The sequence below is a fragment of the Neovison vison genome, chromosome 4 (assembly GCF_020171115.1).
Source record: "Neovison vison isolate M4711 chromosome 4, ASM_NN_V1, whole genome shotgun sequence".
Lineage (NCBI taxonomy): Eukaryota > Metazoa > Chordata > Mammalia > Carnivora > Mustelidae > Neogale > Neogale vison.
This window is the reverse complement of record NC_058094.1, coordinates 150,420,004-150,442,214: the sequence shown is the minus strand read 5'-3', so window position 1 is coordinate 150,442,214 and position 22,211 is coordinate 150,420,004. Positions and strand designations below refer to the sequence as shown.

At 36.3% G+C, this 22,211-nt stretch overlaps 1 protein-coding gene across 4 annotated transcripts in view; it reads left to right on the top strand.

Moving 5' to 3' along the window:
• CACNA2D1 (calcium voltage-gated channel auxiliary subunit alpha2delta 1) overlaps positions 1 to 22,211 on the top strand; it is a 512,561-nt gene that overhangs the window by 321,329 nt on the left and 169,021 nt on the right. For all 4 annotated transcript variants that reach the window (XM_044245916.1, XM_044245914.1, XM_044245915.1 and 1 more), the window contains exon 6: positions 16,300 to 16,429. In XM_044245916.1, the coding sequence (XP_044101851.1) occupies positions 16,300 to 16,429 (130 nt within the window). The remainder of the gene's footprint in view (positions 1 to 16,299; positions 16,430 to 22,211) is intronic.

The following is a 22,211-nucleotide window of genomic DNA, read 5'->3' as shown; positions in this document are numbered from 1 at the left end:
CTTTCACCTCCGCCCTCAGTTTCAGCCCAGACCCGCGTGAGTTTCTGTAATCTCACGGATTGCAATCAAAAGACCCTGAAGAAAACACTTGCCCTTTGCACATGCTTCCCGTTGACCAGAAACCGTAGCATACATTCTATATCATTTTTTGCCTTCAGGTTACAAATACGACAGAAGCAGGAACACATGCTTGGAAAAAAATCTGTACCATTTTACTGTTTGCTCATCCTGAGACAAGAAAGGTCTTTCTTCATTTAATACTAATCGAATAGAAACCCGTTAATGGAGGAATACGTGAAAAGATCAGTAACAGTACAGTAGAAGTACTGAAGTATTAAAGACCCGGGTTAAAGACATTTTTCTTTTGAGGGATTATTTCATGTACGTCACTGAAAGCAACACTAACTGTATGCTTAGTGTCCAAAGAAAGACCCAGTGATCTGTGTGACAAGTAGACTGCAGTAAAATCATCAGAATCAATACTGCTAAAATAACAATTCCATGGGAAGAACTAACAAATTTGCCAGTGCCTGATTACCTACCCATCAGTGATGCAAAGAAGAGACAGGAAATACTCCCAGAATGTCAAAAAGGTTAAAAAAAAGTTATGGGAGGAAAGAGAACATATAGAGGAGAACAATATGCAGTGGGTAAACCGCAGATCACGGGTTCTCAAAGAGCAAGTCAAAGCATATGGATTAGAGATAATAAAGCTTTAATGGGAGAAAGCATTCAGGCATCCAAAGAAATCCGTATATAATTGTAGATTTGAATGGCTACAGTGTTTCTTTTGTTAGAGGAGAGAATATGTTGACATTAGATTGGGCACTGGATTTAGGAAGATTTTTTAGCAAAGATTTTTTAAAGGATTTAGCTAAAATGCTCAGAAGACAAGAACATTTATACCAAAAACTTGCTCAAGGATAGACCAGAGGAGATTTCTGATAGTCAGCTAAAAATTGAATTTGGCCTAGACTATGTTTATGCTTAGCTTCTGAGTGGACTTCGAAAACAGGTGGCTGACATTTGCTCAGCAAGTGTGAAGTTTCAGGTGTAGCCAAAGATTCAATTATGGATACAGTATTTCTGTGGGCTGGTGCAGTGTTAAAATCAAAAGGAGTCTGCGTGATTTGGAATGTGAGACATTGTCCAGTTTGCCATTACTCTGTTGTTTGACTCTCAGCCTGTTGCACCTGTCTACACAACATAAAAAATAAAAATATACAGGAGAGCATCCTTGACACACCAATCTGTAAGGGAAGGTGTGGGCGGGGGTAGGGAGTGTCAAATATGAGTAGCTGGAAATGAACAAGGAGTGGCTTTCCTAATAGAAAGAAATTATACAAAGAAGGCCATAAACTTAGTGTATGTTGGATTCCAGATTAAATTTGGAATTTCCGGTTTCCTGCTATTCTTCCATGTTTATTATGCTGGTCTATTACCACTTAGGATTTGAATATACAGAATGATCTATTCATGTGTAGTCTATTGATTTTTTTCCTTATAATGATGATACATGGCCTCACTTAAAGGTAAAACAAGCATTCAGAGGTGATCAATTATTCCTTTGGAATATAACCTTTCAGTGGGCTGCATCTGAATTAGTCAATTTTCGGGGAGCTATGGGGTTATAAGCTTTACAATGGCTGTGATACGAGACAATTCCTCAGGGGCATTTCACAATATCTGTACTCTTATATTTATATCAGTGGTATTTATATTCACCTTATGGGTATAAAAATAAATACTCAGTGACAGCCAGATTTAGCTGAAGCAGTTGCTGAAATAAAGGGTAAAATTAATGTTCCTTTGGATTGCATAGTATGATAAAACGTTATGACTATAGTTATTTAAACAAATTTTCCAATTGAAACTTAAAGGTGCAGGTATAACTGGGCTAAATTATTTGGTGAGCCACAGTTCCATGGAGAATGTAATAAATGCATTCTTACTGGAAACTTAAGAAAACCATTCTTGCGTCCGAAGTGCTAACTAATATTAATGGAGTCTCTCCTCTAATTATATAATCATGATGTTCAACCATTTTTCTAATCAGATATGAAGTATTCTTTAAAAACCAATTCAAGGGTGCCTGGGTGGTGCAGTGGGTTAAAGCCTCTGCCTTCAGCTCAGGTCATGATTTTAGGTCCTGGGATCGAGCCCCACATCAGGCTCTCTGCTCAGCAGGGAGCCTGCTTCCCGGTCTCTCTCTCTCTGCCTGCCTCTGCCTACTTGTGATCTCTGTCTGTCAAATAAATAAAATCTTAAAAAAAAAAAAAAAACAGTCCAAGTACTACTTTCTTTGGAAGCCTTCCTTGGTTCTTCTAGGTAGCGAGCAAATGGTATTTCCTTCCTCGGGGTGTTTTTAAACAAGCAGTTAGACCTATGTGGTTTGATGGCCCAATGCTTTACACTATAGTATTTGTATACAGGGATAATCTATTACATTTGTAGCAACTTGAGATAAGGATCTTATTCACTTTCTCTCTAGTATTAGTAATAGTTTGGAGTAATGGTTGAGATAATGCCTCTTAAATTGAGTAGGTGTTGATGTGTTTCAATCCCCACATTACTTACTTATTTGTAAGGACATGTTTACTTTTATTTTTTTTTTTTAAGATTTGTTTATTTATTTGAGACAGAGAGAGAGAACTCAAGCGGGGCAGAAGGGCAGAGGGAGAGGGAGAAACAGGCTTCCTGCTGAGCAGGGAGCCAGATGTGGAGCTCGATCTGAGGACCCCAGGGTCATGACATGAGCTAAAGCCAGATGCCTAACTGACTGAGCCACCCCCAGGTGTCCCAGGACATGTTTACTTTTTAAAGTGGTGCTCTATTTGCAGAGTAACTAGGAAATCTCTGGCAAGCGTGGTGGAAATGAAAATGTTTACTTCGTTTAGAGGTTGGGTGGAAACAAGAGGGTAATGGCAAAGCTGGCCTTGTCATGGACACTGTTTTCTTGTCTGCCCCTCCCTCTCTTGGCCCCTAAAACAGTCATGAGGACTAAACATCAAAATAGACAATGTAGTTTTCCTTCTGTCCAACACTGATTCAATTTGGGGATAAGCAGAATTAGAATATTTGTTTTTAATTGCTACAAGTGCCATAAGAATCAGGATTTTGGGTTCCAAGTCTGGGCAGATCTGCTAAGCTAAATTATTAAGACTCTCTGCGATGACACATGGTATCAGGCTTATTGTATTTACTCCATCAAACTAAGTTCTGTCTGATTCTGCACATAATTAGAATAAATAATAGTTGTAGAATTTCATTTCCAAAGAGGTGATAGCATTAAAATGGGTAATTTCCGTGTAAGTTTCTTTTTTTAAACTTTTTTTTTTTAAAGATTTTATTTATTTATTTGACAGTCGGAGATCACAAGTAGGCAGAGAGGCAGGCAGAGAGAGAGGGAAAAGCAGGCTCCCTGCTGAGCAGAGAGCAACACAGGGCTGGATCCCAGAACCCTGGGATCATGACCTGAGCCTGAGGCAGAGGCTTTAACCCACTGAGCCACCCAGGTGCCCTTTTTTTTTTTTTTAACTTTTTACCATGAAAAAATGTCTTAAATATGTAGGAGACAGAATACTATAGTATCTCCATAATTGCTTCATCTTTTAATTGTTTAAATATTTTAAGATAAATTAGATATATGATGTTTCATTCCTATTTACGTCTCTGTGCAACTTGGTTTTTCCCTTTAAGTGATAACAAGGCACCCATGTGTGATCACTATACACATTGTTGTGTGAGGAGGTAGTTGAGTGTGGTGGTTAAGAGATTGCTTTCTGGAGTGCCGCTGCCTGGATTTGAATCCCAGATCTGCCATTTTCTTTTTTCTTTTCTTTCTTTACTTTATTTATTTTTTTTTTAAAGAATTTTATTTATTCATTTGAGAGAGGGAGAGGGAGCACAAGCATGGGGAGAGGGAGAAGAAGGCTCCCCACTGAGCTGGGAGCCCAGTATGGGGCTCGATCCCAGGACCAGAGCTCATGACCCAAGCCTAAGGCAAATGCCTAATTATCTGATCCACCCAGGCAGTGATATTGGCAGTCACATAATCTCTGTGTGTTTTACTCTTGTTGTCTGTGAAATAAAGGTTATAGTAATACCTACCTCACACAATTACTGTGAAAATTAGTTAATATATATAAAGCATGTAGAGTTTTCCATCCTTACAGTAAGTAATCCAGGAATGTTAAGGAGTATCATTTAAAAAAATAGTAATTATTAATATGATTGTAATAAATTTAAGATTTCTTTGATATGATTTTAACCCCAAGTAGAACCTGTTTGTATGTGTGTATTTGTTAACAATAATGAAGGTATTAGACTGAGCTATTTTCCTTTTTATCAGTATGAATAAAAACTTTTTGTGTAAAAAAGTTACGACAATGCATAACAAAATAAAAATCTGAGTAGAATCCTCAAAAAACACTTTCAAAATATGAACACAATGCAGCAGTTTTTCTTTTTACCACTGTAGACTTTGTATAACCAGATTTGAAAGAAAAATTTAATGTCAAAAAAAAAAAGAAAAGAAAATGCTACTAATGCAACTTTTTAAATGAAATTTCACATTCAAGTTCTCTTTCAATTTGAAACTGATTGAGGTTCTTAGTTTAGGTTTTAGAGACATCTGTCCCAACAAATCCTTAAATTCCCTGGAGGTTAGTGAAGCAGATTCCCCAGAAGGCTTGAGTTGTGCCAGCAAGCTGCACTATTTTCCTAATTCCCAGAGCAAGCAAAAAAAAAAAAAAAAAAGCAGATCATTACAAACCCTTATTAACCTAATTCCAAGATCTATGTTTCTGACTAAAATCCAGATGAAATGAGTTCAACCCAGAATTCCCATGTCGATAAATTGAGTTGATTTATTTGCTACATTTTATTGTATTGATCACGTTAAAAATTTGACCTGTCTGAGACATTTGGCTAGTCTCCTGAATTCCCTTGCATATTTATGTTGCTATTTATTTTCTTAGCAGAATCTTGTCCACATTAAAATTAATTCCAACATAATGCCCTATCTAAATGTCTTTTTAAAAGCCCAATCTTTCATGATTTTATTTTATTTTAGAGAAATAAATGCGATTCAAGAATGAGCTAGCAGAGGTATGCATCGAACAGCAAGCAGATCATTCTAATTATTCAAGAAACAATCAAAGTCTAGGTTTCTTTTCTAACTTTTTTTTTTTAACACTCTTATAATATGCAACCTTTATTTTCAGGCTCTGTTAATGACTGACATTGATTCCTCACATAAGTGAGGACACAGAAATATAATATTAATTGCTTCCTTATAGTAGTTGGTCTAATCAGAATTGCTTTGTGCATGAGTCTAAAATAAATGGTTTACATATTTTAGATAGTACATATTGGGATTATTAACAATTCTCAACATGTATATACTTATTCTATCCTTGGCAGTAAATGCTTTATATACAATGAACCTTTTAAAGGCCACACTAATCCATTCTGGCACATACTATTATTTTAATGATTTTCAGATAAGACAAGTACAGTTTAATGAGCTCAAGCGCTTGCCCAGTCTCAAACACATGATATTTGATCACGCAGGGAATTGAATGTCATGCCGTTGGTATGATCCACAGCGAGAGTGGGTGTCCCTATTCTGTGCCACCTGTCTATACCCTGGGCACCTGTGGGGGATAGGAGAGGGCCCCGAGATGCAGCTGTGATAAGTCAAGACTTAAGGTTAAATTTTTTTGAGAGTTTTGATATACAATTTTAATTTATCATGTCTATTCGTTAGTCTGTCCATATTTAATGAGTTGGCTTGTATTTTATCCAGTCGGCTTCATCATTGACAGTCATTAGTTTATGGTGATTTGCAGTGGGTAAAATCTCGGTGATTGAAAAGGTTGTTAACTTCACATCATAAATCTGTACTGATCTGATCTCTTCTCCCCAGTGATATTTACTCTGGATACCTTAAAACTATGCATGCTCTACTGTGTGAAATACAGTCACATTAAGATTCACTGGGGGGGAAAAAGAACATGAAACTGGTGAAAAGGAAGATTAGATCAGTTTTTGTTTCTTCTAGGAATTCTGCCTTTTGGTCTTGGAAGCTTTCAAGATTTTTTCAGTATCTTTTGACAGTTTTCTAACGCTTTGTTCTCTTAGGCATATACTCCTTTTGCACAGAGTTTGAACATTGGTTCTCAGTTGGTTGGAGTAGTGGCCTGTAAACTTTTCTTTTAGATTTCATATCCAGTTCTTTTCAGAGATCATTCATTCCTTTGTTCATTTTTAGAGAGAGGTAGAGAGAGACAGCAGGTGGAGGGGCAGGGGGAGAGGGAGAGAGAGAGAATCCTAAGCAGGCTCCATTTCCAGTGCAGAGCCTGATGCAGGGCTTGATGCCATGACCTTGAGATTATGACCTGAGCTGAAATCAAGAGTCAGATGCTTAACTGACTGAGCCACCCCAGTGCCCCCAGTTCTTTTTTTTCAGAAGTAATGTATGGTACATTTATTTAGAACTCAGTGAACATTGATTACGTTTGGCAAAGTCTTAAAAGTCATTATGTGGGCAGTTTATACTTATCCTGTGTAAAAGTTTGTAGAGTGAACAAAGATGGGGACTGGATTGTTTTGAATGGTATCTTCAACCTTTGTTTTTGGTTTGCACATGCATTATTAGTTAAAAGCTAAATGCACCTCTTGTTATAAGAATATTTACTTGCACATTCTGTATATGTGCTACTGTACTAATATGTTGACAAGTCTCAAAGAGACTTTAAGTTTGGTGAGACTTTACAAAGTATTGGTTTATGTGCATATGGCATTAAAAATCATATGTAAAGGCATAATAATGCTTAATAATAATGATTATTATTCATATATTTATATATCAATAATCATATTACTGTGGGAAACATCTCAACAGGCCACATGAACATGGGGCATTATTATCAGTGGTAAATATGGATCCAAATGTATAATAGTCTTGACAATATTGACTTTTTTAACTAACCTGACTAATCTAACTGGACCACAGTTTTTGTGTTGTAACAAGTCAGTGCTTGAAATAGAAGCATCATCTTTGTCATTACCTTTGTGTTCAGTGCGACTTCCATGACCTGAATTTCGTCTTCCATCATTATTAATTTGTGGAAATGTTTTAAAATTACTGGCCCATGTTAAATAGTTTAAACCAGAAACGATAACATGCAAATTTACATTCAAGCATAGAATATTACATTGAAAGTGACTGTCTGGTGAGAAGACATCATAACCCGTCAGCGTGAGGGGTTTCCATTTTCTCCTTTTGCTACCCGGAGTGTGACGGACGATGTGAGACCAGCTCACAACAATGAGTAAGGCAGGGGAGGGGAGTGCTAATCTCAATCCATACAGTATGTATTAGCAGACTTTAATATTTTTTTCTTATTTCATTTACTTGAAATAAATGCAGATTCTATGTCTTCATCCAGCCTTCCAGTGAATACTTTTGGAGACCGTGGACACATGGAACATTCATTTTTTTTTTTAAGTTCTTATCAAAATGATGGCCTCAGGTCATGATCCCAGGGTCCTGGGATTGAGCCCCACATCAGACTCTCTGCTCAGCAGGGAGCCTGCTTCCTCCTGCCTGCGCCTCTGCCTGCCAGCTTGTGATCTCTATCTGCCACATAAATTAAAAAGAAAAAAACAAAACCAAACAACTATATTTGAAATTAAATTTAAAAATTTTTAATTATTTAAATATTTTAATTCTTAATTTTTAATATATTAATAATTTTAATTTTAATTATTTAAATATACATACCTATGATAGTATGATGTGATTTTCTAATGCTGGTGATTTGGAAATTTCATATTCCATGTGACATGTTTTAAACCATCCCTCAGGCCTTCTTGTGATCACACTTACATGTATGGAGATTCTTTTTTTGGTGGGGGGCGGGTATGGAGATTCTAATGGCTTGCATTTTTCCTGGGTGGTAGGTCCTGGCATAGGTGGTTTTTCCCATGCATTCATCCATCCTGCAATCTTATTTTGAGGATGTTCTAAGAGTCTATCTTTTAGCTTTTTTGAATGTTATCATGGTAAGCATCATCAGCAGGAAACCTCGATACACTTTACTTAAGGAATGTCTATTTTGACTTTTAAAATGTGATTTAATAAACAAGTTATTGCAGTGACTAATCTCTTTTGTTCAATTAATTTAGTCCAGTTTTCTGTGTTTTATTTCACATTCATGCTAGATTTGACTTGCTGTCCTATTTAGAAAAGAGTATACTAATTTTTAAATTGATGTATAGTTGACACAAATAGAATTATATGTATGTATGTATGTGTATACATATATGCATACATGTATATATGTCCTTAGCACCCCTTCAGTATTTATATATACATAAATGCATACATGTATGCATATATACCCACTTTGGTATTTATACTATGCTAGTACCCACTTCAGTATTTATATATGCATATATGCATACATGTACATATGTCTTTAGAACCCATTTAAGTATTTTTTAACTTCTGTCTCTGTTATTGCACAGTGTCGCTCCTTACTCTTTTGTCCCCCACCCACCCCCCACAAAATTTGCTTATTTCAGACTATTTCTTCTTTCTTTTTTGTATGTGGTAATTAGTAATAGAAAATACATGGAGTCTTAACAATGAATCTAATCTTTAAGAACTAGAATTGTTTCTTCAATTTTCCTTTGACCACTGATGGTCAAAGGAAAAAATAAATTTGCTTTTCATGTTCACTTTAAAGCACTCTTTTATTAATGCATTGAGTAAATGGCCTCTGAGGAATTAATGCCATAGTTTTTCAGGGTAAATCTAAGGAATTATAACTTTTTAATTACCTGAAAAACTGGGGAAATCCTCTGAATTTAAACAAAACCTCTTGTTTCTTTGTGAAACGTATTATGATTAGCTAAACTAACACATTTCTGTAAGGACAATAGAGCCATTTTTTAAATTCATAATATAAAATTTTTATTTTTATTGGTGTTATGATTTGGTCAAACAAAATCCAAGTGTGTTATTGAAGTCTTTACTGCGTAATTTAGACTGTGTCCTCCCACTCATGTTTCCGTTTTAATACCAGTCACTCACTGGATGCATCCCTGAGTCATAGCAACCTCAAGGTGAAAATAGCATCGCAAACCAATTAACTCGGGAGATGCAACAATGTTCTTCCTGCCACAGCACCTGGATCATCATTTAATGTTCAGCCTGGCTTCACAGCCCGACCAGAATAATGAAGTCTGGATGGCACTTAGCACCTTTCTCTCTCTGTCCATTGTTAATTAATTGGGCATGGTCAGCTGGCAGCTGCTTTGATGAATCTCCATTTCTAATTGATGCAAATGACTTACCTGAAAAGGAGGCTTTGGGGGCATCTGGGTGGCTAAGTCGGTTAAATATCCGACTCTTGGTTTTGGCTCAGGTCATCACCTCAGGGTTGGGGGATCGAGCTTCCTGGTCGGGGTCCACGCTCAGCAGGGAATCTGCTTGACATTCTTTTCTGTCTCTCCCTCTCCTCTGCCTTCTGGCCCTTCCCTCTCTCTCTCTCAAATAAATAAAATATATATATATATAGATAGATAGATAGATAGATAGTTTTTTTTTTTTTTAAAGAAAGGAAGAAGAAGAAGAAGGCTTTCCTCTGTAAGATCAGAACAGGGACTCAGCCTTAACTAATGGAGCACCACAGAATGCTTAGATACCAAGGGTGAACTAGTGGTTACACAGGCAAACTTGCTTTTTAATCTGTGGAATTGATTCCAAATGCCGGACATTTCAAATTTAGTGACTGAGAAAGTGCATTTAAAATATAATATATGCATGGTAATTATTTATATTGGATGATGATTGCCATGCCTAAAGGCATATTATATATCCAGGATTTTATTTGAGACTGGAAATACCAGTAGAACTAAACTAAACTAAACTAAAAATCTAAAATCAGTTATGGCTACATTGTCAAAGTTACAGATCTCTGTTGTAAATAATGTCTATAAAATAGTTGTAAAAAAAGAAAAGAATGTGTTTAGAGGTGGAAATTTTATAAGGAGAATTGTACACCAGGGTATGGTCTCTAGTTATAAAGAATTTGGGTCATTACACAAGAACTCATTCATTTAACTCTGTTTTCACTTGGGCGATAGAAATGCCAATTGTGATGCTTCTGCAGAGAGTCTTAGTGAACCATTCTTTCTCAAAGTCAACTAGCTTTCTCACAGTATTTTGGAGCACAAAAATAATGGAGAAGCAGGGGAGTTAAACAGGCAGAGTATGATTGTGAACGGGTTTTTAGGTGAGCATGTGAAGTTGGAATCGTGACAAACTGGTTAAGACACTTTGTATTGCAATTTAGGTAAAATATAATTTTAATTTTAATTTATAAACATTTTGCTCTCAGAATTGTTTTAACATGATAAAGGTGATAGAACATTAAAAATAAATATTTTAGTATAAATACCAAATCTAAGAATGTTTCATTTGAGGTAAGTGTATCAAATATGCCAGAGCCTCTTATATCTGCCATAGACTTACCATTTTGATTTTCCAAATTAAATTTGCCAATATATGCTGCTTGTAAAATTGAATGGCCTACGCATCCAACACTGGCCTGTACTTTGGTCTCTGAGTGATCTAATCTATTATTTAATGACTGAGATTATATTGAGATGAATAGTATGAGAAACATACTTCTCATGTTTCACTTATGTGTTCTAATAAATGCAATCAAATCCATTTTAGAATAGACACACTCAGTTTCCAGGTACCTTTTAATGTAGGGTAGTCTGGAGAATTCAAAAGAGATATTTTTGGGGAAAAGTGTTGGTAAGAGATATGCTTATTTTTTCTCCTGTGTATTCTTGTTAATAGGAAATCTTAATTCCATGGAGGGAATTTATTTGAAATTTATAGTCAACATAGTAAACAATGTATGTTCAAAGGCTTTTCTCTGAATTCCTTTTCTCACTTTTGCTTTTGTATCTAATATTTGCTGTATTTACATTATATAATATAATGCCATAATATATCAAGATAGGCAAAGACATGACTTATGAGGGTATCATAAGTAAGTTACAATAATTTTATAAGTTTAAGGAAATAAAGGAGTTATATTAGAAAGTCTATCTAATATTGTCATGAAATTATTTTTTATTATTATAATTTTTTTATTTATATACTTATCAACTGTGCATTAAAACTAATCCTGACACATGATTATACAAGTTGAGAACATTAATAATTTTTTAATTTTTTTGAAAACTGCATTATTTTTTAAAAGTTATTCCTAAAACTCTTTATGTGGTAATTTAAAAGTGTAAGGATCTCCATAAAATGTATTTAAAACTTATTTTTAAGTATGAGAGATAAAAGTATAAACAACTTTTATCTTTGTAAGATAATCATACAGTACTTGATAGTGCAAAGGGCTCAAAACAAAAATTAATGTTTTTTTTATTACAAATACATTTTCATTGTATATTTGAAAAAACAAGATAACACAAACATGAAACATATAGTTATATCTCATAACTACAAAACCAACCAGAGTGCTTATACCGTTTGCTCTGTACTCATCCATTCATTTCTCCGTATATCAGTCTTTCTCTCAAAATAATAGGTGTTGGGGCACCTAGGTGGGTCAGTGGGTTATGCATCTGTCTTTAGCTCAGGTCATGATCCCAGGGTCTTGGGATGGAGCCCTGAGTCGGGTTCCCTGCCCAGTACTGAGCCTGCTTCTCCCTCTTGCTCTGCCCCTCCCCCACTTGTGCTCTTTCGCTCACTCTCTATCTCAAGTCAATAAATAAAATCTTAAAGAAAATAATAGGCCTTTCCCCCCTTCTTTTTGCTTAACATTTCCTTTTTATGCTTAAAGTCATTTTTAAACAAATACAGTTTATATATGCATTTCTAATGTAATTGCTCTTTTATATTACTTAATAACACGTAAGTGTGACAGTTTGCTATTGTTGAACATTTAACTTGTATCCAGGTTTAGATATTAAATGGCATTTCTATAAACGTAAGGTTAATAAATCCTTCTCCAGTCTGCCAACAAATATGTCTCAAGTGACTGAATGAATGAGATACTTGCAAATGTCCACATATTCCTAACCCTCATACACGCATGTACTTCATTATTTGTCTATTAATCTATCATCTGATCCTACTCTTCATATGTGTCTAGTAAATTTGGCTAGAAATAGATGTAAATGGAATTTCTGGGAAAGAGAGAAAAGTAATGTGTTGTTTTCTAAAATTATAGAAATGGGACTATAATTTTTTTCAGAACTGAAAATTATAGATTTTTTAGGTTGAGGGTTCTTAACGTAAGATAGGAGAGAATATTAGAATCAACTGAGAGATGCTTTCAAAAGACAGTCTCCTCGTTGTGATCATGTTATCATTAGTGGGACCTCAGGTTCCCAAGCTGATTCTGATTGGGCCCATGGGCTAAAGACACCACCTGTGGCCTTACACCATTGATTTATAAGCCAGAAAAGTGAACGCCACGGAACGCCGAGTGGCTCAAGTCGGAGAGGTTATTAATGCAACAGGGCAGAACCAAATGTTTTGGCCAGCATGCTTTCCGCTCGGCTTTTCTACGGAATTTTGTAAGTATATTCTTTGCAAAAGGTATTTAGTGGGAAAAAGGTCCCAGGTTAACATAGGCTTGAGAATGCTGGGTTAAAATCTTGAGTGAGGCCTATCTAAGAGCCTTTGATATTCCAATGTGCTCTTTGTTATTTTCTTACTAGAACAGCCTTTCCCCAATCTAAATCAATACGGCACTAGCCCCTAGAGTATCTTGAAAGATTGTTGTCTTATGAAACAAGTTTTTTTTTTTTTAAAGATTTTTATATTTTATTATTATTTTTTAAAAGATTTTATTTATGTGACAGAGATCACAAATAGGCAGAGAGGCAGGCACAGAGAGAGGGGGAGGCAGGCTCCCTGCCAAGCAGAGAGCCCGATGTGGGGCTCCATCCCAGGACCCAGGGACCATGACCTGAGCCGAAGGCAGAGGCTTTAACACATGGAGCCACCTAGGCGCCCCAAGATTTTTATATTTTTGAGAGACTGCATGCGCGAGGGAGAGCGGGCATGAGCAGGGGGAGGGGTACAGGGAGATGGAGACTGAGAATCTCAAGCAGAGGGGGTTGGGGGTAGGGGCGCCTTGATCTAAGATCATGGCCAGAACTGAAACCAGGAGTTGGACGCTCAAATGACTGAGCCACTGAGATGCCACTCTCTTCTGAAAACCTCTTTTGACAAATCCTCCTCACCATATCACCATTTTCGTGCTTCTGTTCACAAATCATAAAACTGATATACATGGAGCGTTAAAAAAGGAGATGTTCGTTAATATGCTAAGTAGCGATCAACCCAAATTTTTTCGTGAGTCGTCCCAAATACAAACGTGACTGATTTCAACTGCGGTAGTTTTAAGCAGTGGACCCCCCAGTGTTCGTGAGTAGCGCATCACCTGGAGGCCTTGTTGCCCTGCAGGTCGCTCCGCCTTTCCCCGGGTGTTTCTGACTGAGTTGATTTGGGGTTGGAGCCTGAGAGCCCACATTTAAAAGATTTCAGTGGATCCTGCTGCTGCTTATCCAAGGTCCATACTTCGAGAAACCATTTTTGTAAAATGTTGAAATTTTCAGAATATTTTCAGCTGCGAAAAATGGGGACATCATTCATAGTTGGTGTCCTCTTTACATTCATCTTCTTACTGAAAGTCGTTTGTTTTAATGTGCCCCTTTCCTTATTCAAGTCACTAGGGCCCAGGAACAGACAATGGAGTGTCAGTTTTTCAATGTGGTAAAATCCAGGGTTGAATCCCCAGCTGAATCCTAGTTACCATTTTCATTATTTATTAAATAACTACTGCAATCAAGGCTGATGTGTTAGGTTCAGAATTCCTTTCACTCTCTGATTCCTATTTTCCTTATAACTCTTCTCTCTCCTTTCTTACACTCTGCAAATGCTACACACACGCATGCGCGCACACACACACACAACCTTTCTTTTAGAAAAGAGTATGATTAATGCTTCACATTTTAGACCTGAAACACTATTGTTTGGTTATATATTCAGTTTCTTTGTGGATAACGATTCCTTATGGCTTTCATTTGAAAAAAATCCAGTGATTGATTTTCAAGTACTTTTTTTTTTTTTTTAAGATTTATTTATTTATTTATTTGACAGAGAGAGATCACAAGTAGGCAGAGAGGCAGACAGAGAGAGAGAGAGGAGGAACCAGGCTCCCTGCCGAGCAGAGAGCCCGATGCGGGACTCGATCCCAGGACCCTGAGATCATGACCTGAGCCGAAGGCAGTGGCTTAACCCACTGAGCCACCCAGGCGCCCGGTTTTCAAGTACTTTTGCGAGTGACCAATTTTATAGTCGGCATCACGGTCTAATATGTGCACATATAAACACATATAGTCCTATCTGAAACGAGTTTCACAAAATAGCTCTTCATTTTAATATACAGAGTGTACTTTTTTAATATTTTTAAAATATGTTTTCACTTAGGGATTCCTGGGTGGCTCAGTTGGTGAAGTGTCTGCTTTCGGCTAAGTCAGGATCCTAGGGTCCTGGGATCGAGTCCCACCGCGGGCTCCATTCTCAGCAGGGAGTCTGCTTCTCCTTCTGCCTGCTGCTCCCCCTGCTTGTACTCTCTCTCTCTGACAAATAAAATCTTCGGTTTTGTTTTTGTTTTTTTTTAAATAAAGTATGTTTTACTTAAATAATTTGGTTATAACCAAGTTTAATGTTTCCTTTAAAGGATAATTTGGTTTATAAGTACCTATGAAATTGATTTCATTACCTGATGGTGGGTTGGATTTTCAGCTTTGGAAGACACTGATTTTTGTTTTTTGTTTTTCATTTAAGGCCATATTGTTCATATCAATGTCAAAATCTTTCCAATGTTGCAGTTTCCCTAGGAAAGAATAAACACATGAGCATACACACACATACACATGTGTGTCCTAATATCTCAGGATATTAATGTGCTACTTGGTCATTTACATGTCCAGGGCTGTATGGACAGCTGGACACAGTTCACTGTAAGCCTGATGACTTTATGTTATCGGCACTGTCTTCCAGCCTTCTTAGGAAATTTTCTGGTTGTCCAGTTACGTCTTTTCTCTTGTTTATCACTTGTATTGCTGTAGTGTGCTGCCAGAAGGAGTCAAATGTGATTTGTTTTTCAGTTTGGTTTTGAGGAGATTACCTTTGGAATTTGAAAATAGTCTCCAACACTGAGTTGAAAATATAAACCGCAGTTAATTAAAAAAAGGGGGGGCAGGTTTAAAACAGCTGTATTTGAACTGGGAGGGGGGAATTAATGTAATTAGCCAAAACAACAACAAAAAGGTTGCAGAGCTTCATTTTGCATCAATGAATGGAATTCTCCGTTTCCTGAGATGGAAGGCCAATAAGTGGTTCAGTATCAACAGCCTAGTTTGAATAGGTAGAAAATGAATTCTCAACCTTAAACTTTTGTGGGCTTTTCTTGAATCATTATTGATTGGACCTGATCCCCCACCTCAGGCGACAAAATGGTTGCAGTTAGGATTTAATTGTGCTTAATTACAAAAGATCTTTTTTTGTTAGCATACTTCATTTTTAAAACAAAAATTGGTACAACTGGAAAGCCTGCAAAAATCAAGGGAACAGGATATAAAATAATCCTTCATTGCTATCTTTTTGCAGTCATGTTTACCATAAGCTGTCAAATGAAGAATTACCCTCAACCTCATTGTAAGAATTGAGTAGCATAGTGAAATTTATATTGGGGGATAATCTTAATTTGATTCTATTTAAAGGAATTTGTCCTGTTCTGTAAGGTTCTTTGTAGTAAGTGCTGCATATGAAAAAGCTCTGGTCCCCTCAGGAGAATCCACAGTGACTCTAGCATTGAAGAAACGAGGAGAGAAGTTAGATTTTAATGTGAATGGTATGAAGATAATACTAATTCTGATACCTGAATGTAATTTGTGTATCTGACATCATCATGGTATTATATATTTTTTCTATGTAGTTTCTTTTTTTATTCTGATGTATTTAATATCTAACATTGGTTTCAGGTGTAAAACACAATTACTGGTATTATTGCAAAACAAGTACCATATTAAGTCTAGAGGTCATCATGGTGGTGTATTTTTAAATATTCTTGCAGATGTGTTTTTTGAAGACCACACATTTGTCAAATGAAGACAGCAATATGAGACTGTTATCTCAAGTTGTAATATTCTTTTTATTGTCCATCTTTTTGGATACAGCCTGAAAAAAATGAGAGTGAACCAGGCAGCCAGAGGATAAAACCTGTTTTTATTGATGATGCTAATTTTGGACGACAGATCTCCTATCAACATGCCGCAGTCCATATTCCCACGGACATCTATGAGGGCTGTAAGTAATAAAATTTAAACAGCTGTTGGAATACCATGCGGTTGTCTGTCTTCTCTGTCTCCAAACCGGGGAAGAAAAAGGAACAAATGGGATACCGTTTTGTTTCCATGTCATTGAAGAGTCTGTGGTCAACTCTCTATAAAAGAAGAAATCTGATTTTCACAAGTAGTTTATGTTCATATAGCCTCACTATGTGAATATTTGTAGGAGAGTCTGTATCCATTGGGGATGTCCTCCTATTATTGAGTAAAAAATTCTGACTTCCCAATTGCCATCGAAACTGAAAATTAGTAGATTTTTAAAAAAAAAAAATCAAAATTACATAGCGCAAGTACACACAAATACACATATACAAACTATAAAGGGAGAGAGTGATACATTTTAGACTATGCAGTTTTAAATCCCGTCTTACCCTAGGATATAGTTGAAAAATACATGCCTCTCAAAACATTGCAGACTCCAGTGAAGTTGGGGAAAGATGAAAAGTCGAGAACCACTGAGCAGAAGACTTGCTTGAGAAGGCTTCCCTCAGTGAGGGGAATAAGTTACTTAGGAAAATAGAGGGCAGGGAGCTTGTGCCAGTAGAGTCTCAAAGATAACCGATATATGGGACGCCTGGGTGGCTCAGTTGGTTGGACGACTGCCTTCGGCTCAGGGCTTGATCCTGGAGTCCCGGGATCGAGTCCCGCATCGGGCTCCCAGCTCCATGGGAAGTCTGCTTCGCTCTCTGACCTTCTCCTCGCTCATGCTCTCTCTCACTGTCTCTCTCTCTCAAATAAATAAAAAATAAAAATCTTAAAAAAAAAAAAAAAAAAAAAAAAAAAAAAGATAACCGATATATTAGTAGGCATAGAGCCTGAGAATCTGACTAGGATAACCTATTTATAAGGAGTACCTGAGACCCCGAAAGCAGGGGCTTTGTTCAGTCATAGCCCTGGTCTCCCATGTTCACCCTTCTCTGACCAGTTTCTACTCTCCCTGCTTGTCTAAATAACTAGTAAGACGAAAGGACCATTTGAGATTTTTTAAAGTGTGCTTCTTACATTCCCCTTAATTAGAGAGGCTGTAGAATGAATTGGGTATCTATAATTTCCTGGGTTCTGGAGCCACATGGCTCGAGTTCAAAGCTAAATTTTTGCAGGGTTGTTTTTGGTTTTGTTTTTGTTTTTGCTGTTGTTGTTGTTTTTAAGATTTTTATTTACTTGAGAGACCGCACAAGGGCAGGGGGCATGCAGACAGAGAGGGCAGGGACAGACTCCCTGCTGAGCAGGGAGCCTGAAGTAGGGCTAGATCCCCGGACCCCAGGATCACGACCTGAACTAAAGGTAGACGATTAAGCTACTGAACCACCCAAGTGCCCTTTTGAAATATTTTTTTCCTTTCTTTTCTTTTTTAAATATTTTATTTATTTGACACAGAGAGAAAGAGAGAGAGAGAGAACGCATACACCCAGAAGGTTGGGGAGCAGCAGGCAGAGGGAGAGGAAGAAGCAAGTTCCCCGTTCAACAGGGAGTCCAATGTGAGGCTTGATCCCAGGTCTGAGCCCAAGGCAGATGTTTAACGGACTGAGCCATCCAGGCGCCCCTGCAGTATTTCTTTTCTTGAGCAAATGCTGTAAATTTCTGTGCAAGCATTTTCTCACCTGTAAAATGGGAATAAGATAACTAACCTAAAAGATGAGTGAGGATAAAGGAGGTTAATATGCTTGTTTTCCAGCCTACTAGTAGGTGCTATTTAAATGTTTGTTGCTCCTATTAATTATAATTCAAATTTATTTAAGCACAGGAGACTAAGTATAGGGACTAAGAATATAAATTTTTATATTTTGGACTCACTGTGAGATTGTTTAAAAGGGAATTTGAGGAGTGCCTGGGTGGCTCAGTGGGTTAAGTCTCTGCCTTCAGCTCAGGTCATGATCTCAGGGTCCTGGGATCAAGCCCCACTTTGGGCTCTCTGCTCGGCAAGGAGCCTGCTTCCCCATCTCTCTGTGTGCTGTTCTGCCTACTTGTGATCTCTCTCCCTCTGTCAAATAAATAAATACAATCTTTTTTTAAAGGGAATTTGAAATGCATGTGTGATTCTTCTCATAACAAATTTCCTCTTGATCAAATTACTATATTCATTCTGTTTTTAATTTTGAAAAAGTACACAATGTTTTCTTCCTATCAGTTCTTTTAAGGTATTAAGTATAAGACTTTTCTCTTGATACAAGAAACAAAATGATGTATATAGGTAGTTTCTGTTGTTTCATGAGAATTAAACATAAATAGACTTCTTTACTGTTAATTCTAGGTCCATTTAGGAATTACCTGGGATTTAGGTTCAGATTTTTTTTTTAAACTTTGATCATTGTGTACTTTTTTAAAAGCATTATCTTGATATTTGCCATTACATTTTGTAATTGTTACAACTATTCAGACAATACTGAGCTATATGATGGTTTCTAATTTTTAAAAAAATATTTTATTGGCCTTCATTTCAGATTTTTTAATCCATTGTTTGTTGGATATGCCAACAAAATAATCTTATTACTTTAAGGTATTATCTTCCTGTTGAATTCACATTAGAAGAGCCCACTGGCTAGATATGGAAGTTTTGAGTCAAAATAATTTTTTGTCCATACTCTACGATTTCCTGGCACGGAGTTTTATTTTGGGTGGGGGGAGGGTGTGGTTCTGTATTACTATGTTGAAGAAATTTAGGCCAACTTCAATGTTTTCAGTTTGTTAGAAAGCGGTTCTTATTGTGCTTCTGTTTTGTTGTCTCATGTTTGGAGATTTATTTTTTCGTTACTCCTGAAAATCAGTAGCATTACCAAAAAGATACTCAAGTCATTGATTTTTTTTTTTTTGTAATAATCTATGGAACATTTTGTTAAAATATATATTTGCATGGAAAAATATGTAAAAGAAATTAAAACAAGAACCACTATGACTGAAATAAATAGGGCATGAATTGAGCCCTACCTACTTAACCCGTTATGTTCTGGAGAGGAGGCCTGTCCAGTATCCATAGTCTCGATGGATTCTCTGAGCAAGTCCGTAGATTGTTTGTTGTGCTAGAAGAAAAGAAAAATAACAAAGTCAACTGTATTGAGGTTTTAATCTGCTTGCGTGTGAATGTGGAGGTTTGGGGGAGTTGGGAGGGATGTTTTGAAGAGCTTTGTCTCCATGCTAATTCTGCCAACATTGGATAGGGTTGAAAGAAACAGTGGGCCACAGCACTGTTCCTTGATGGACATGGATGACCTTCACCGGTGAAACTTAGCAGCAGGGCTGGAGCCTACTTACTGATGCCTCTCTAAGGCCAGGAGCTTACTTCCTGGTCTAGATGGCACATGAGACACCATTTCAGACCAGTATGGTATACAGATTCTGTTACCTCCCTGACCCACTCAGCCCAGTTCCCTCCCTTCAGTTACACAGAATAATGAGGCTCCCCGTACTTTCTCTAGTTCACATTCCTATAGAGCAGTACATCTATTTTTCCTCTCCATAGAAAAATTTCCTTGTGGTTCAGGCAATCTATGAGGGGTTGTCAAGAAATTCTGAAAATTTTCATTAGAATTTCCCTCTCTAAAAAGCATATACCATGATTGCAAATTTTAATATAGCACACATATTTAACATAGAAAATTAAAATCTCCAGCAGTGGTACCTCCTGAAGCTAATGACTATTTGTCATGATAAACAGGTAGTGGCCACAGTCCTATAGAGTAAATGCAGCAACTAATTGTCCAAGTAAGATTTTTTACACTGCTTTTCAACTTGCTTTTTTCCTCAATTTAGAGATTCTTGGTAAGGTATTAGAAGGGTGAAAATAGGAGAAAGGTTTCTCCTCAGTAGTAGGTTACCCAGAAAAAATAAAGTGACTGTGCTTAGTTTCTTAATGACATATTGGAAAAATAAATGAAAAAAGAGATTTCTCATTTTTTCCATAGATAGTTAGTGCCTAATTTACCAGTCTAGTAAGTTACCTTGTGTGTACATTTTGTGAACAACAAGGGTCAGAAGAGTCCACAATTCCACTGGTCTGGTTAGTTAAGGACACCATTTTTTCTGAATTTGTAGTTGCTTGACTCCACGCCAACCTTTTTAAATATAGTATCTCCTTTATTTACTATAACATTGTTAAAGTAATTTTGAAGAAGGGAAAACTGAAGCACTCTTCAAGGAAAAGCCATATTATTAATAAGAGATGGGGTCCAACTTCAAAAAAAGTCTAATTCCAGTCTTTATATTTTCAATCACTATAGTAAATGAAATTCTTGATTATTTTATTTTTTAGTTAATTTTAACTCTTAATGTTATTTGGGAGACAGAATTATCCACTGGAGTTAGTAAGATAATGTGTTCTACATGAGAATCTTTATTTTCTTACACTTTTTATCCCCCCTCTTTGATTTCTTGTTTCTGTTGTTGTTGAAATCACATTCATAGTTAAAGTCTTCCTCTGGTATATGCTGGAAGAGACATAAAAATGGACACAAAGTGAATCGAGACATAACTCTTAATAATAACACTGACACAGTATACATAGGTTTAGGGTGTTTTTTTGTCGTTGTTAGTATGTTGCAAAAGTTTTGAATTCTATAAATGTTTTTCTTTGCAGTTTAAACTGTGCACACATATGCTGAAGATGATCTTAATAGTCTGAGAGAATAAACAATACTTTGATTTAGAAATGAGAAAACATTTAAATAGGTGTTTTTAGAAGTCTGAGATATACTTGGGGACGTGTCTTAATTTAAAAAAAAGAAAAGACTCTGTCTTGGATTATTTATTTAGTCTCATTTATCTTAATATTGACTTCTTCCCCCTTTGCTGAAATCTCATCAGTGAGACTCTGACCTTGCCTGGCCTCTGCTCTTTTAAAATTCATATTCCATGTTATGGACTGTGGGAGTAAATGACACAGGAGTAAAATCAGAAATGTCAACAAGATCTTGAAATTTAATAATTACTGGTATTCTTCATGCGGTTCGTTGGAATATATCAGATTTACAGGATTGCTCTAGGTTTCTGAATTTAATAAATGTGAAAGCTTACTTTAATTGAAGGCTTAACTGAAGGAAACAGCCTCTTCTTTCACTAAGATAGTTATGTGACTGACTTTATTCTCGTAAGGAATCTCCTGTTCTAATTTCTTAGAGGCAATTACTTTTTAAAGTCCCAAGAATTGCATGTGATTATCTTTGCTCATTGATATATTTACAGTTTTAGAGTAGTACATTTAATTAGAACCATATCTGAAAGTGTTCATTTTTTAGAATTTCGCTGGCTGGTACTTTTATTTTCAAAGGCTTTCAAGCCATAATTAATTTTCAGATCCAATTTATCTGTTGGACTGTAAAAAAACAAACATAGAAAGTAGTAAAAGAAGGACTGAATATTCAGACCATTTGGTTTCAGTTACAGAACTTTATTTTTTAAATTTCTTTAGATCGAAGTATAGGAAATGTTTTCATAGAATGCTCTATAGTCATCTATCAATAGAAAGTTTTATTTATAGAATAATTATAGTTCCAAAAGAATCTTCAGTAACAAGGGAAATAATAATTCCAAATTGCATAACATTTTCAGGTACTCAACACTTTTGTCCTTACACATTGCAATGTAAGCAAGACAATTATTTCCATTTTAGAAATGGAAAAAATGAACTTTTATCAGAAGGGAGTACTCATTTTGATAAAGGGAGACAATTATCAGGAGTTGTATTGTCTTTTTTTTATTAATTGTATTGTCTTTTAAAGTCTCCTTTGCTTTACTAACAATACTTATGA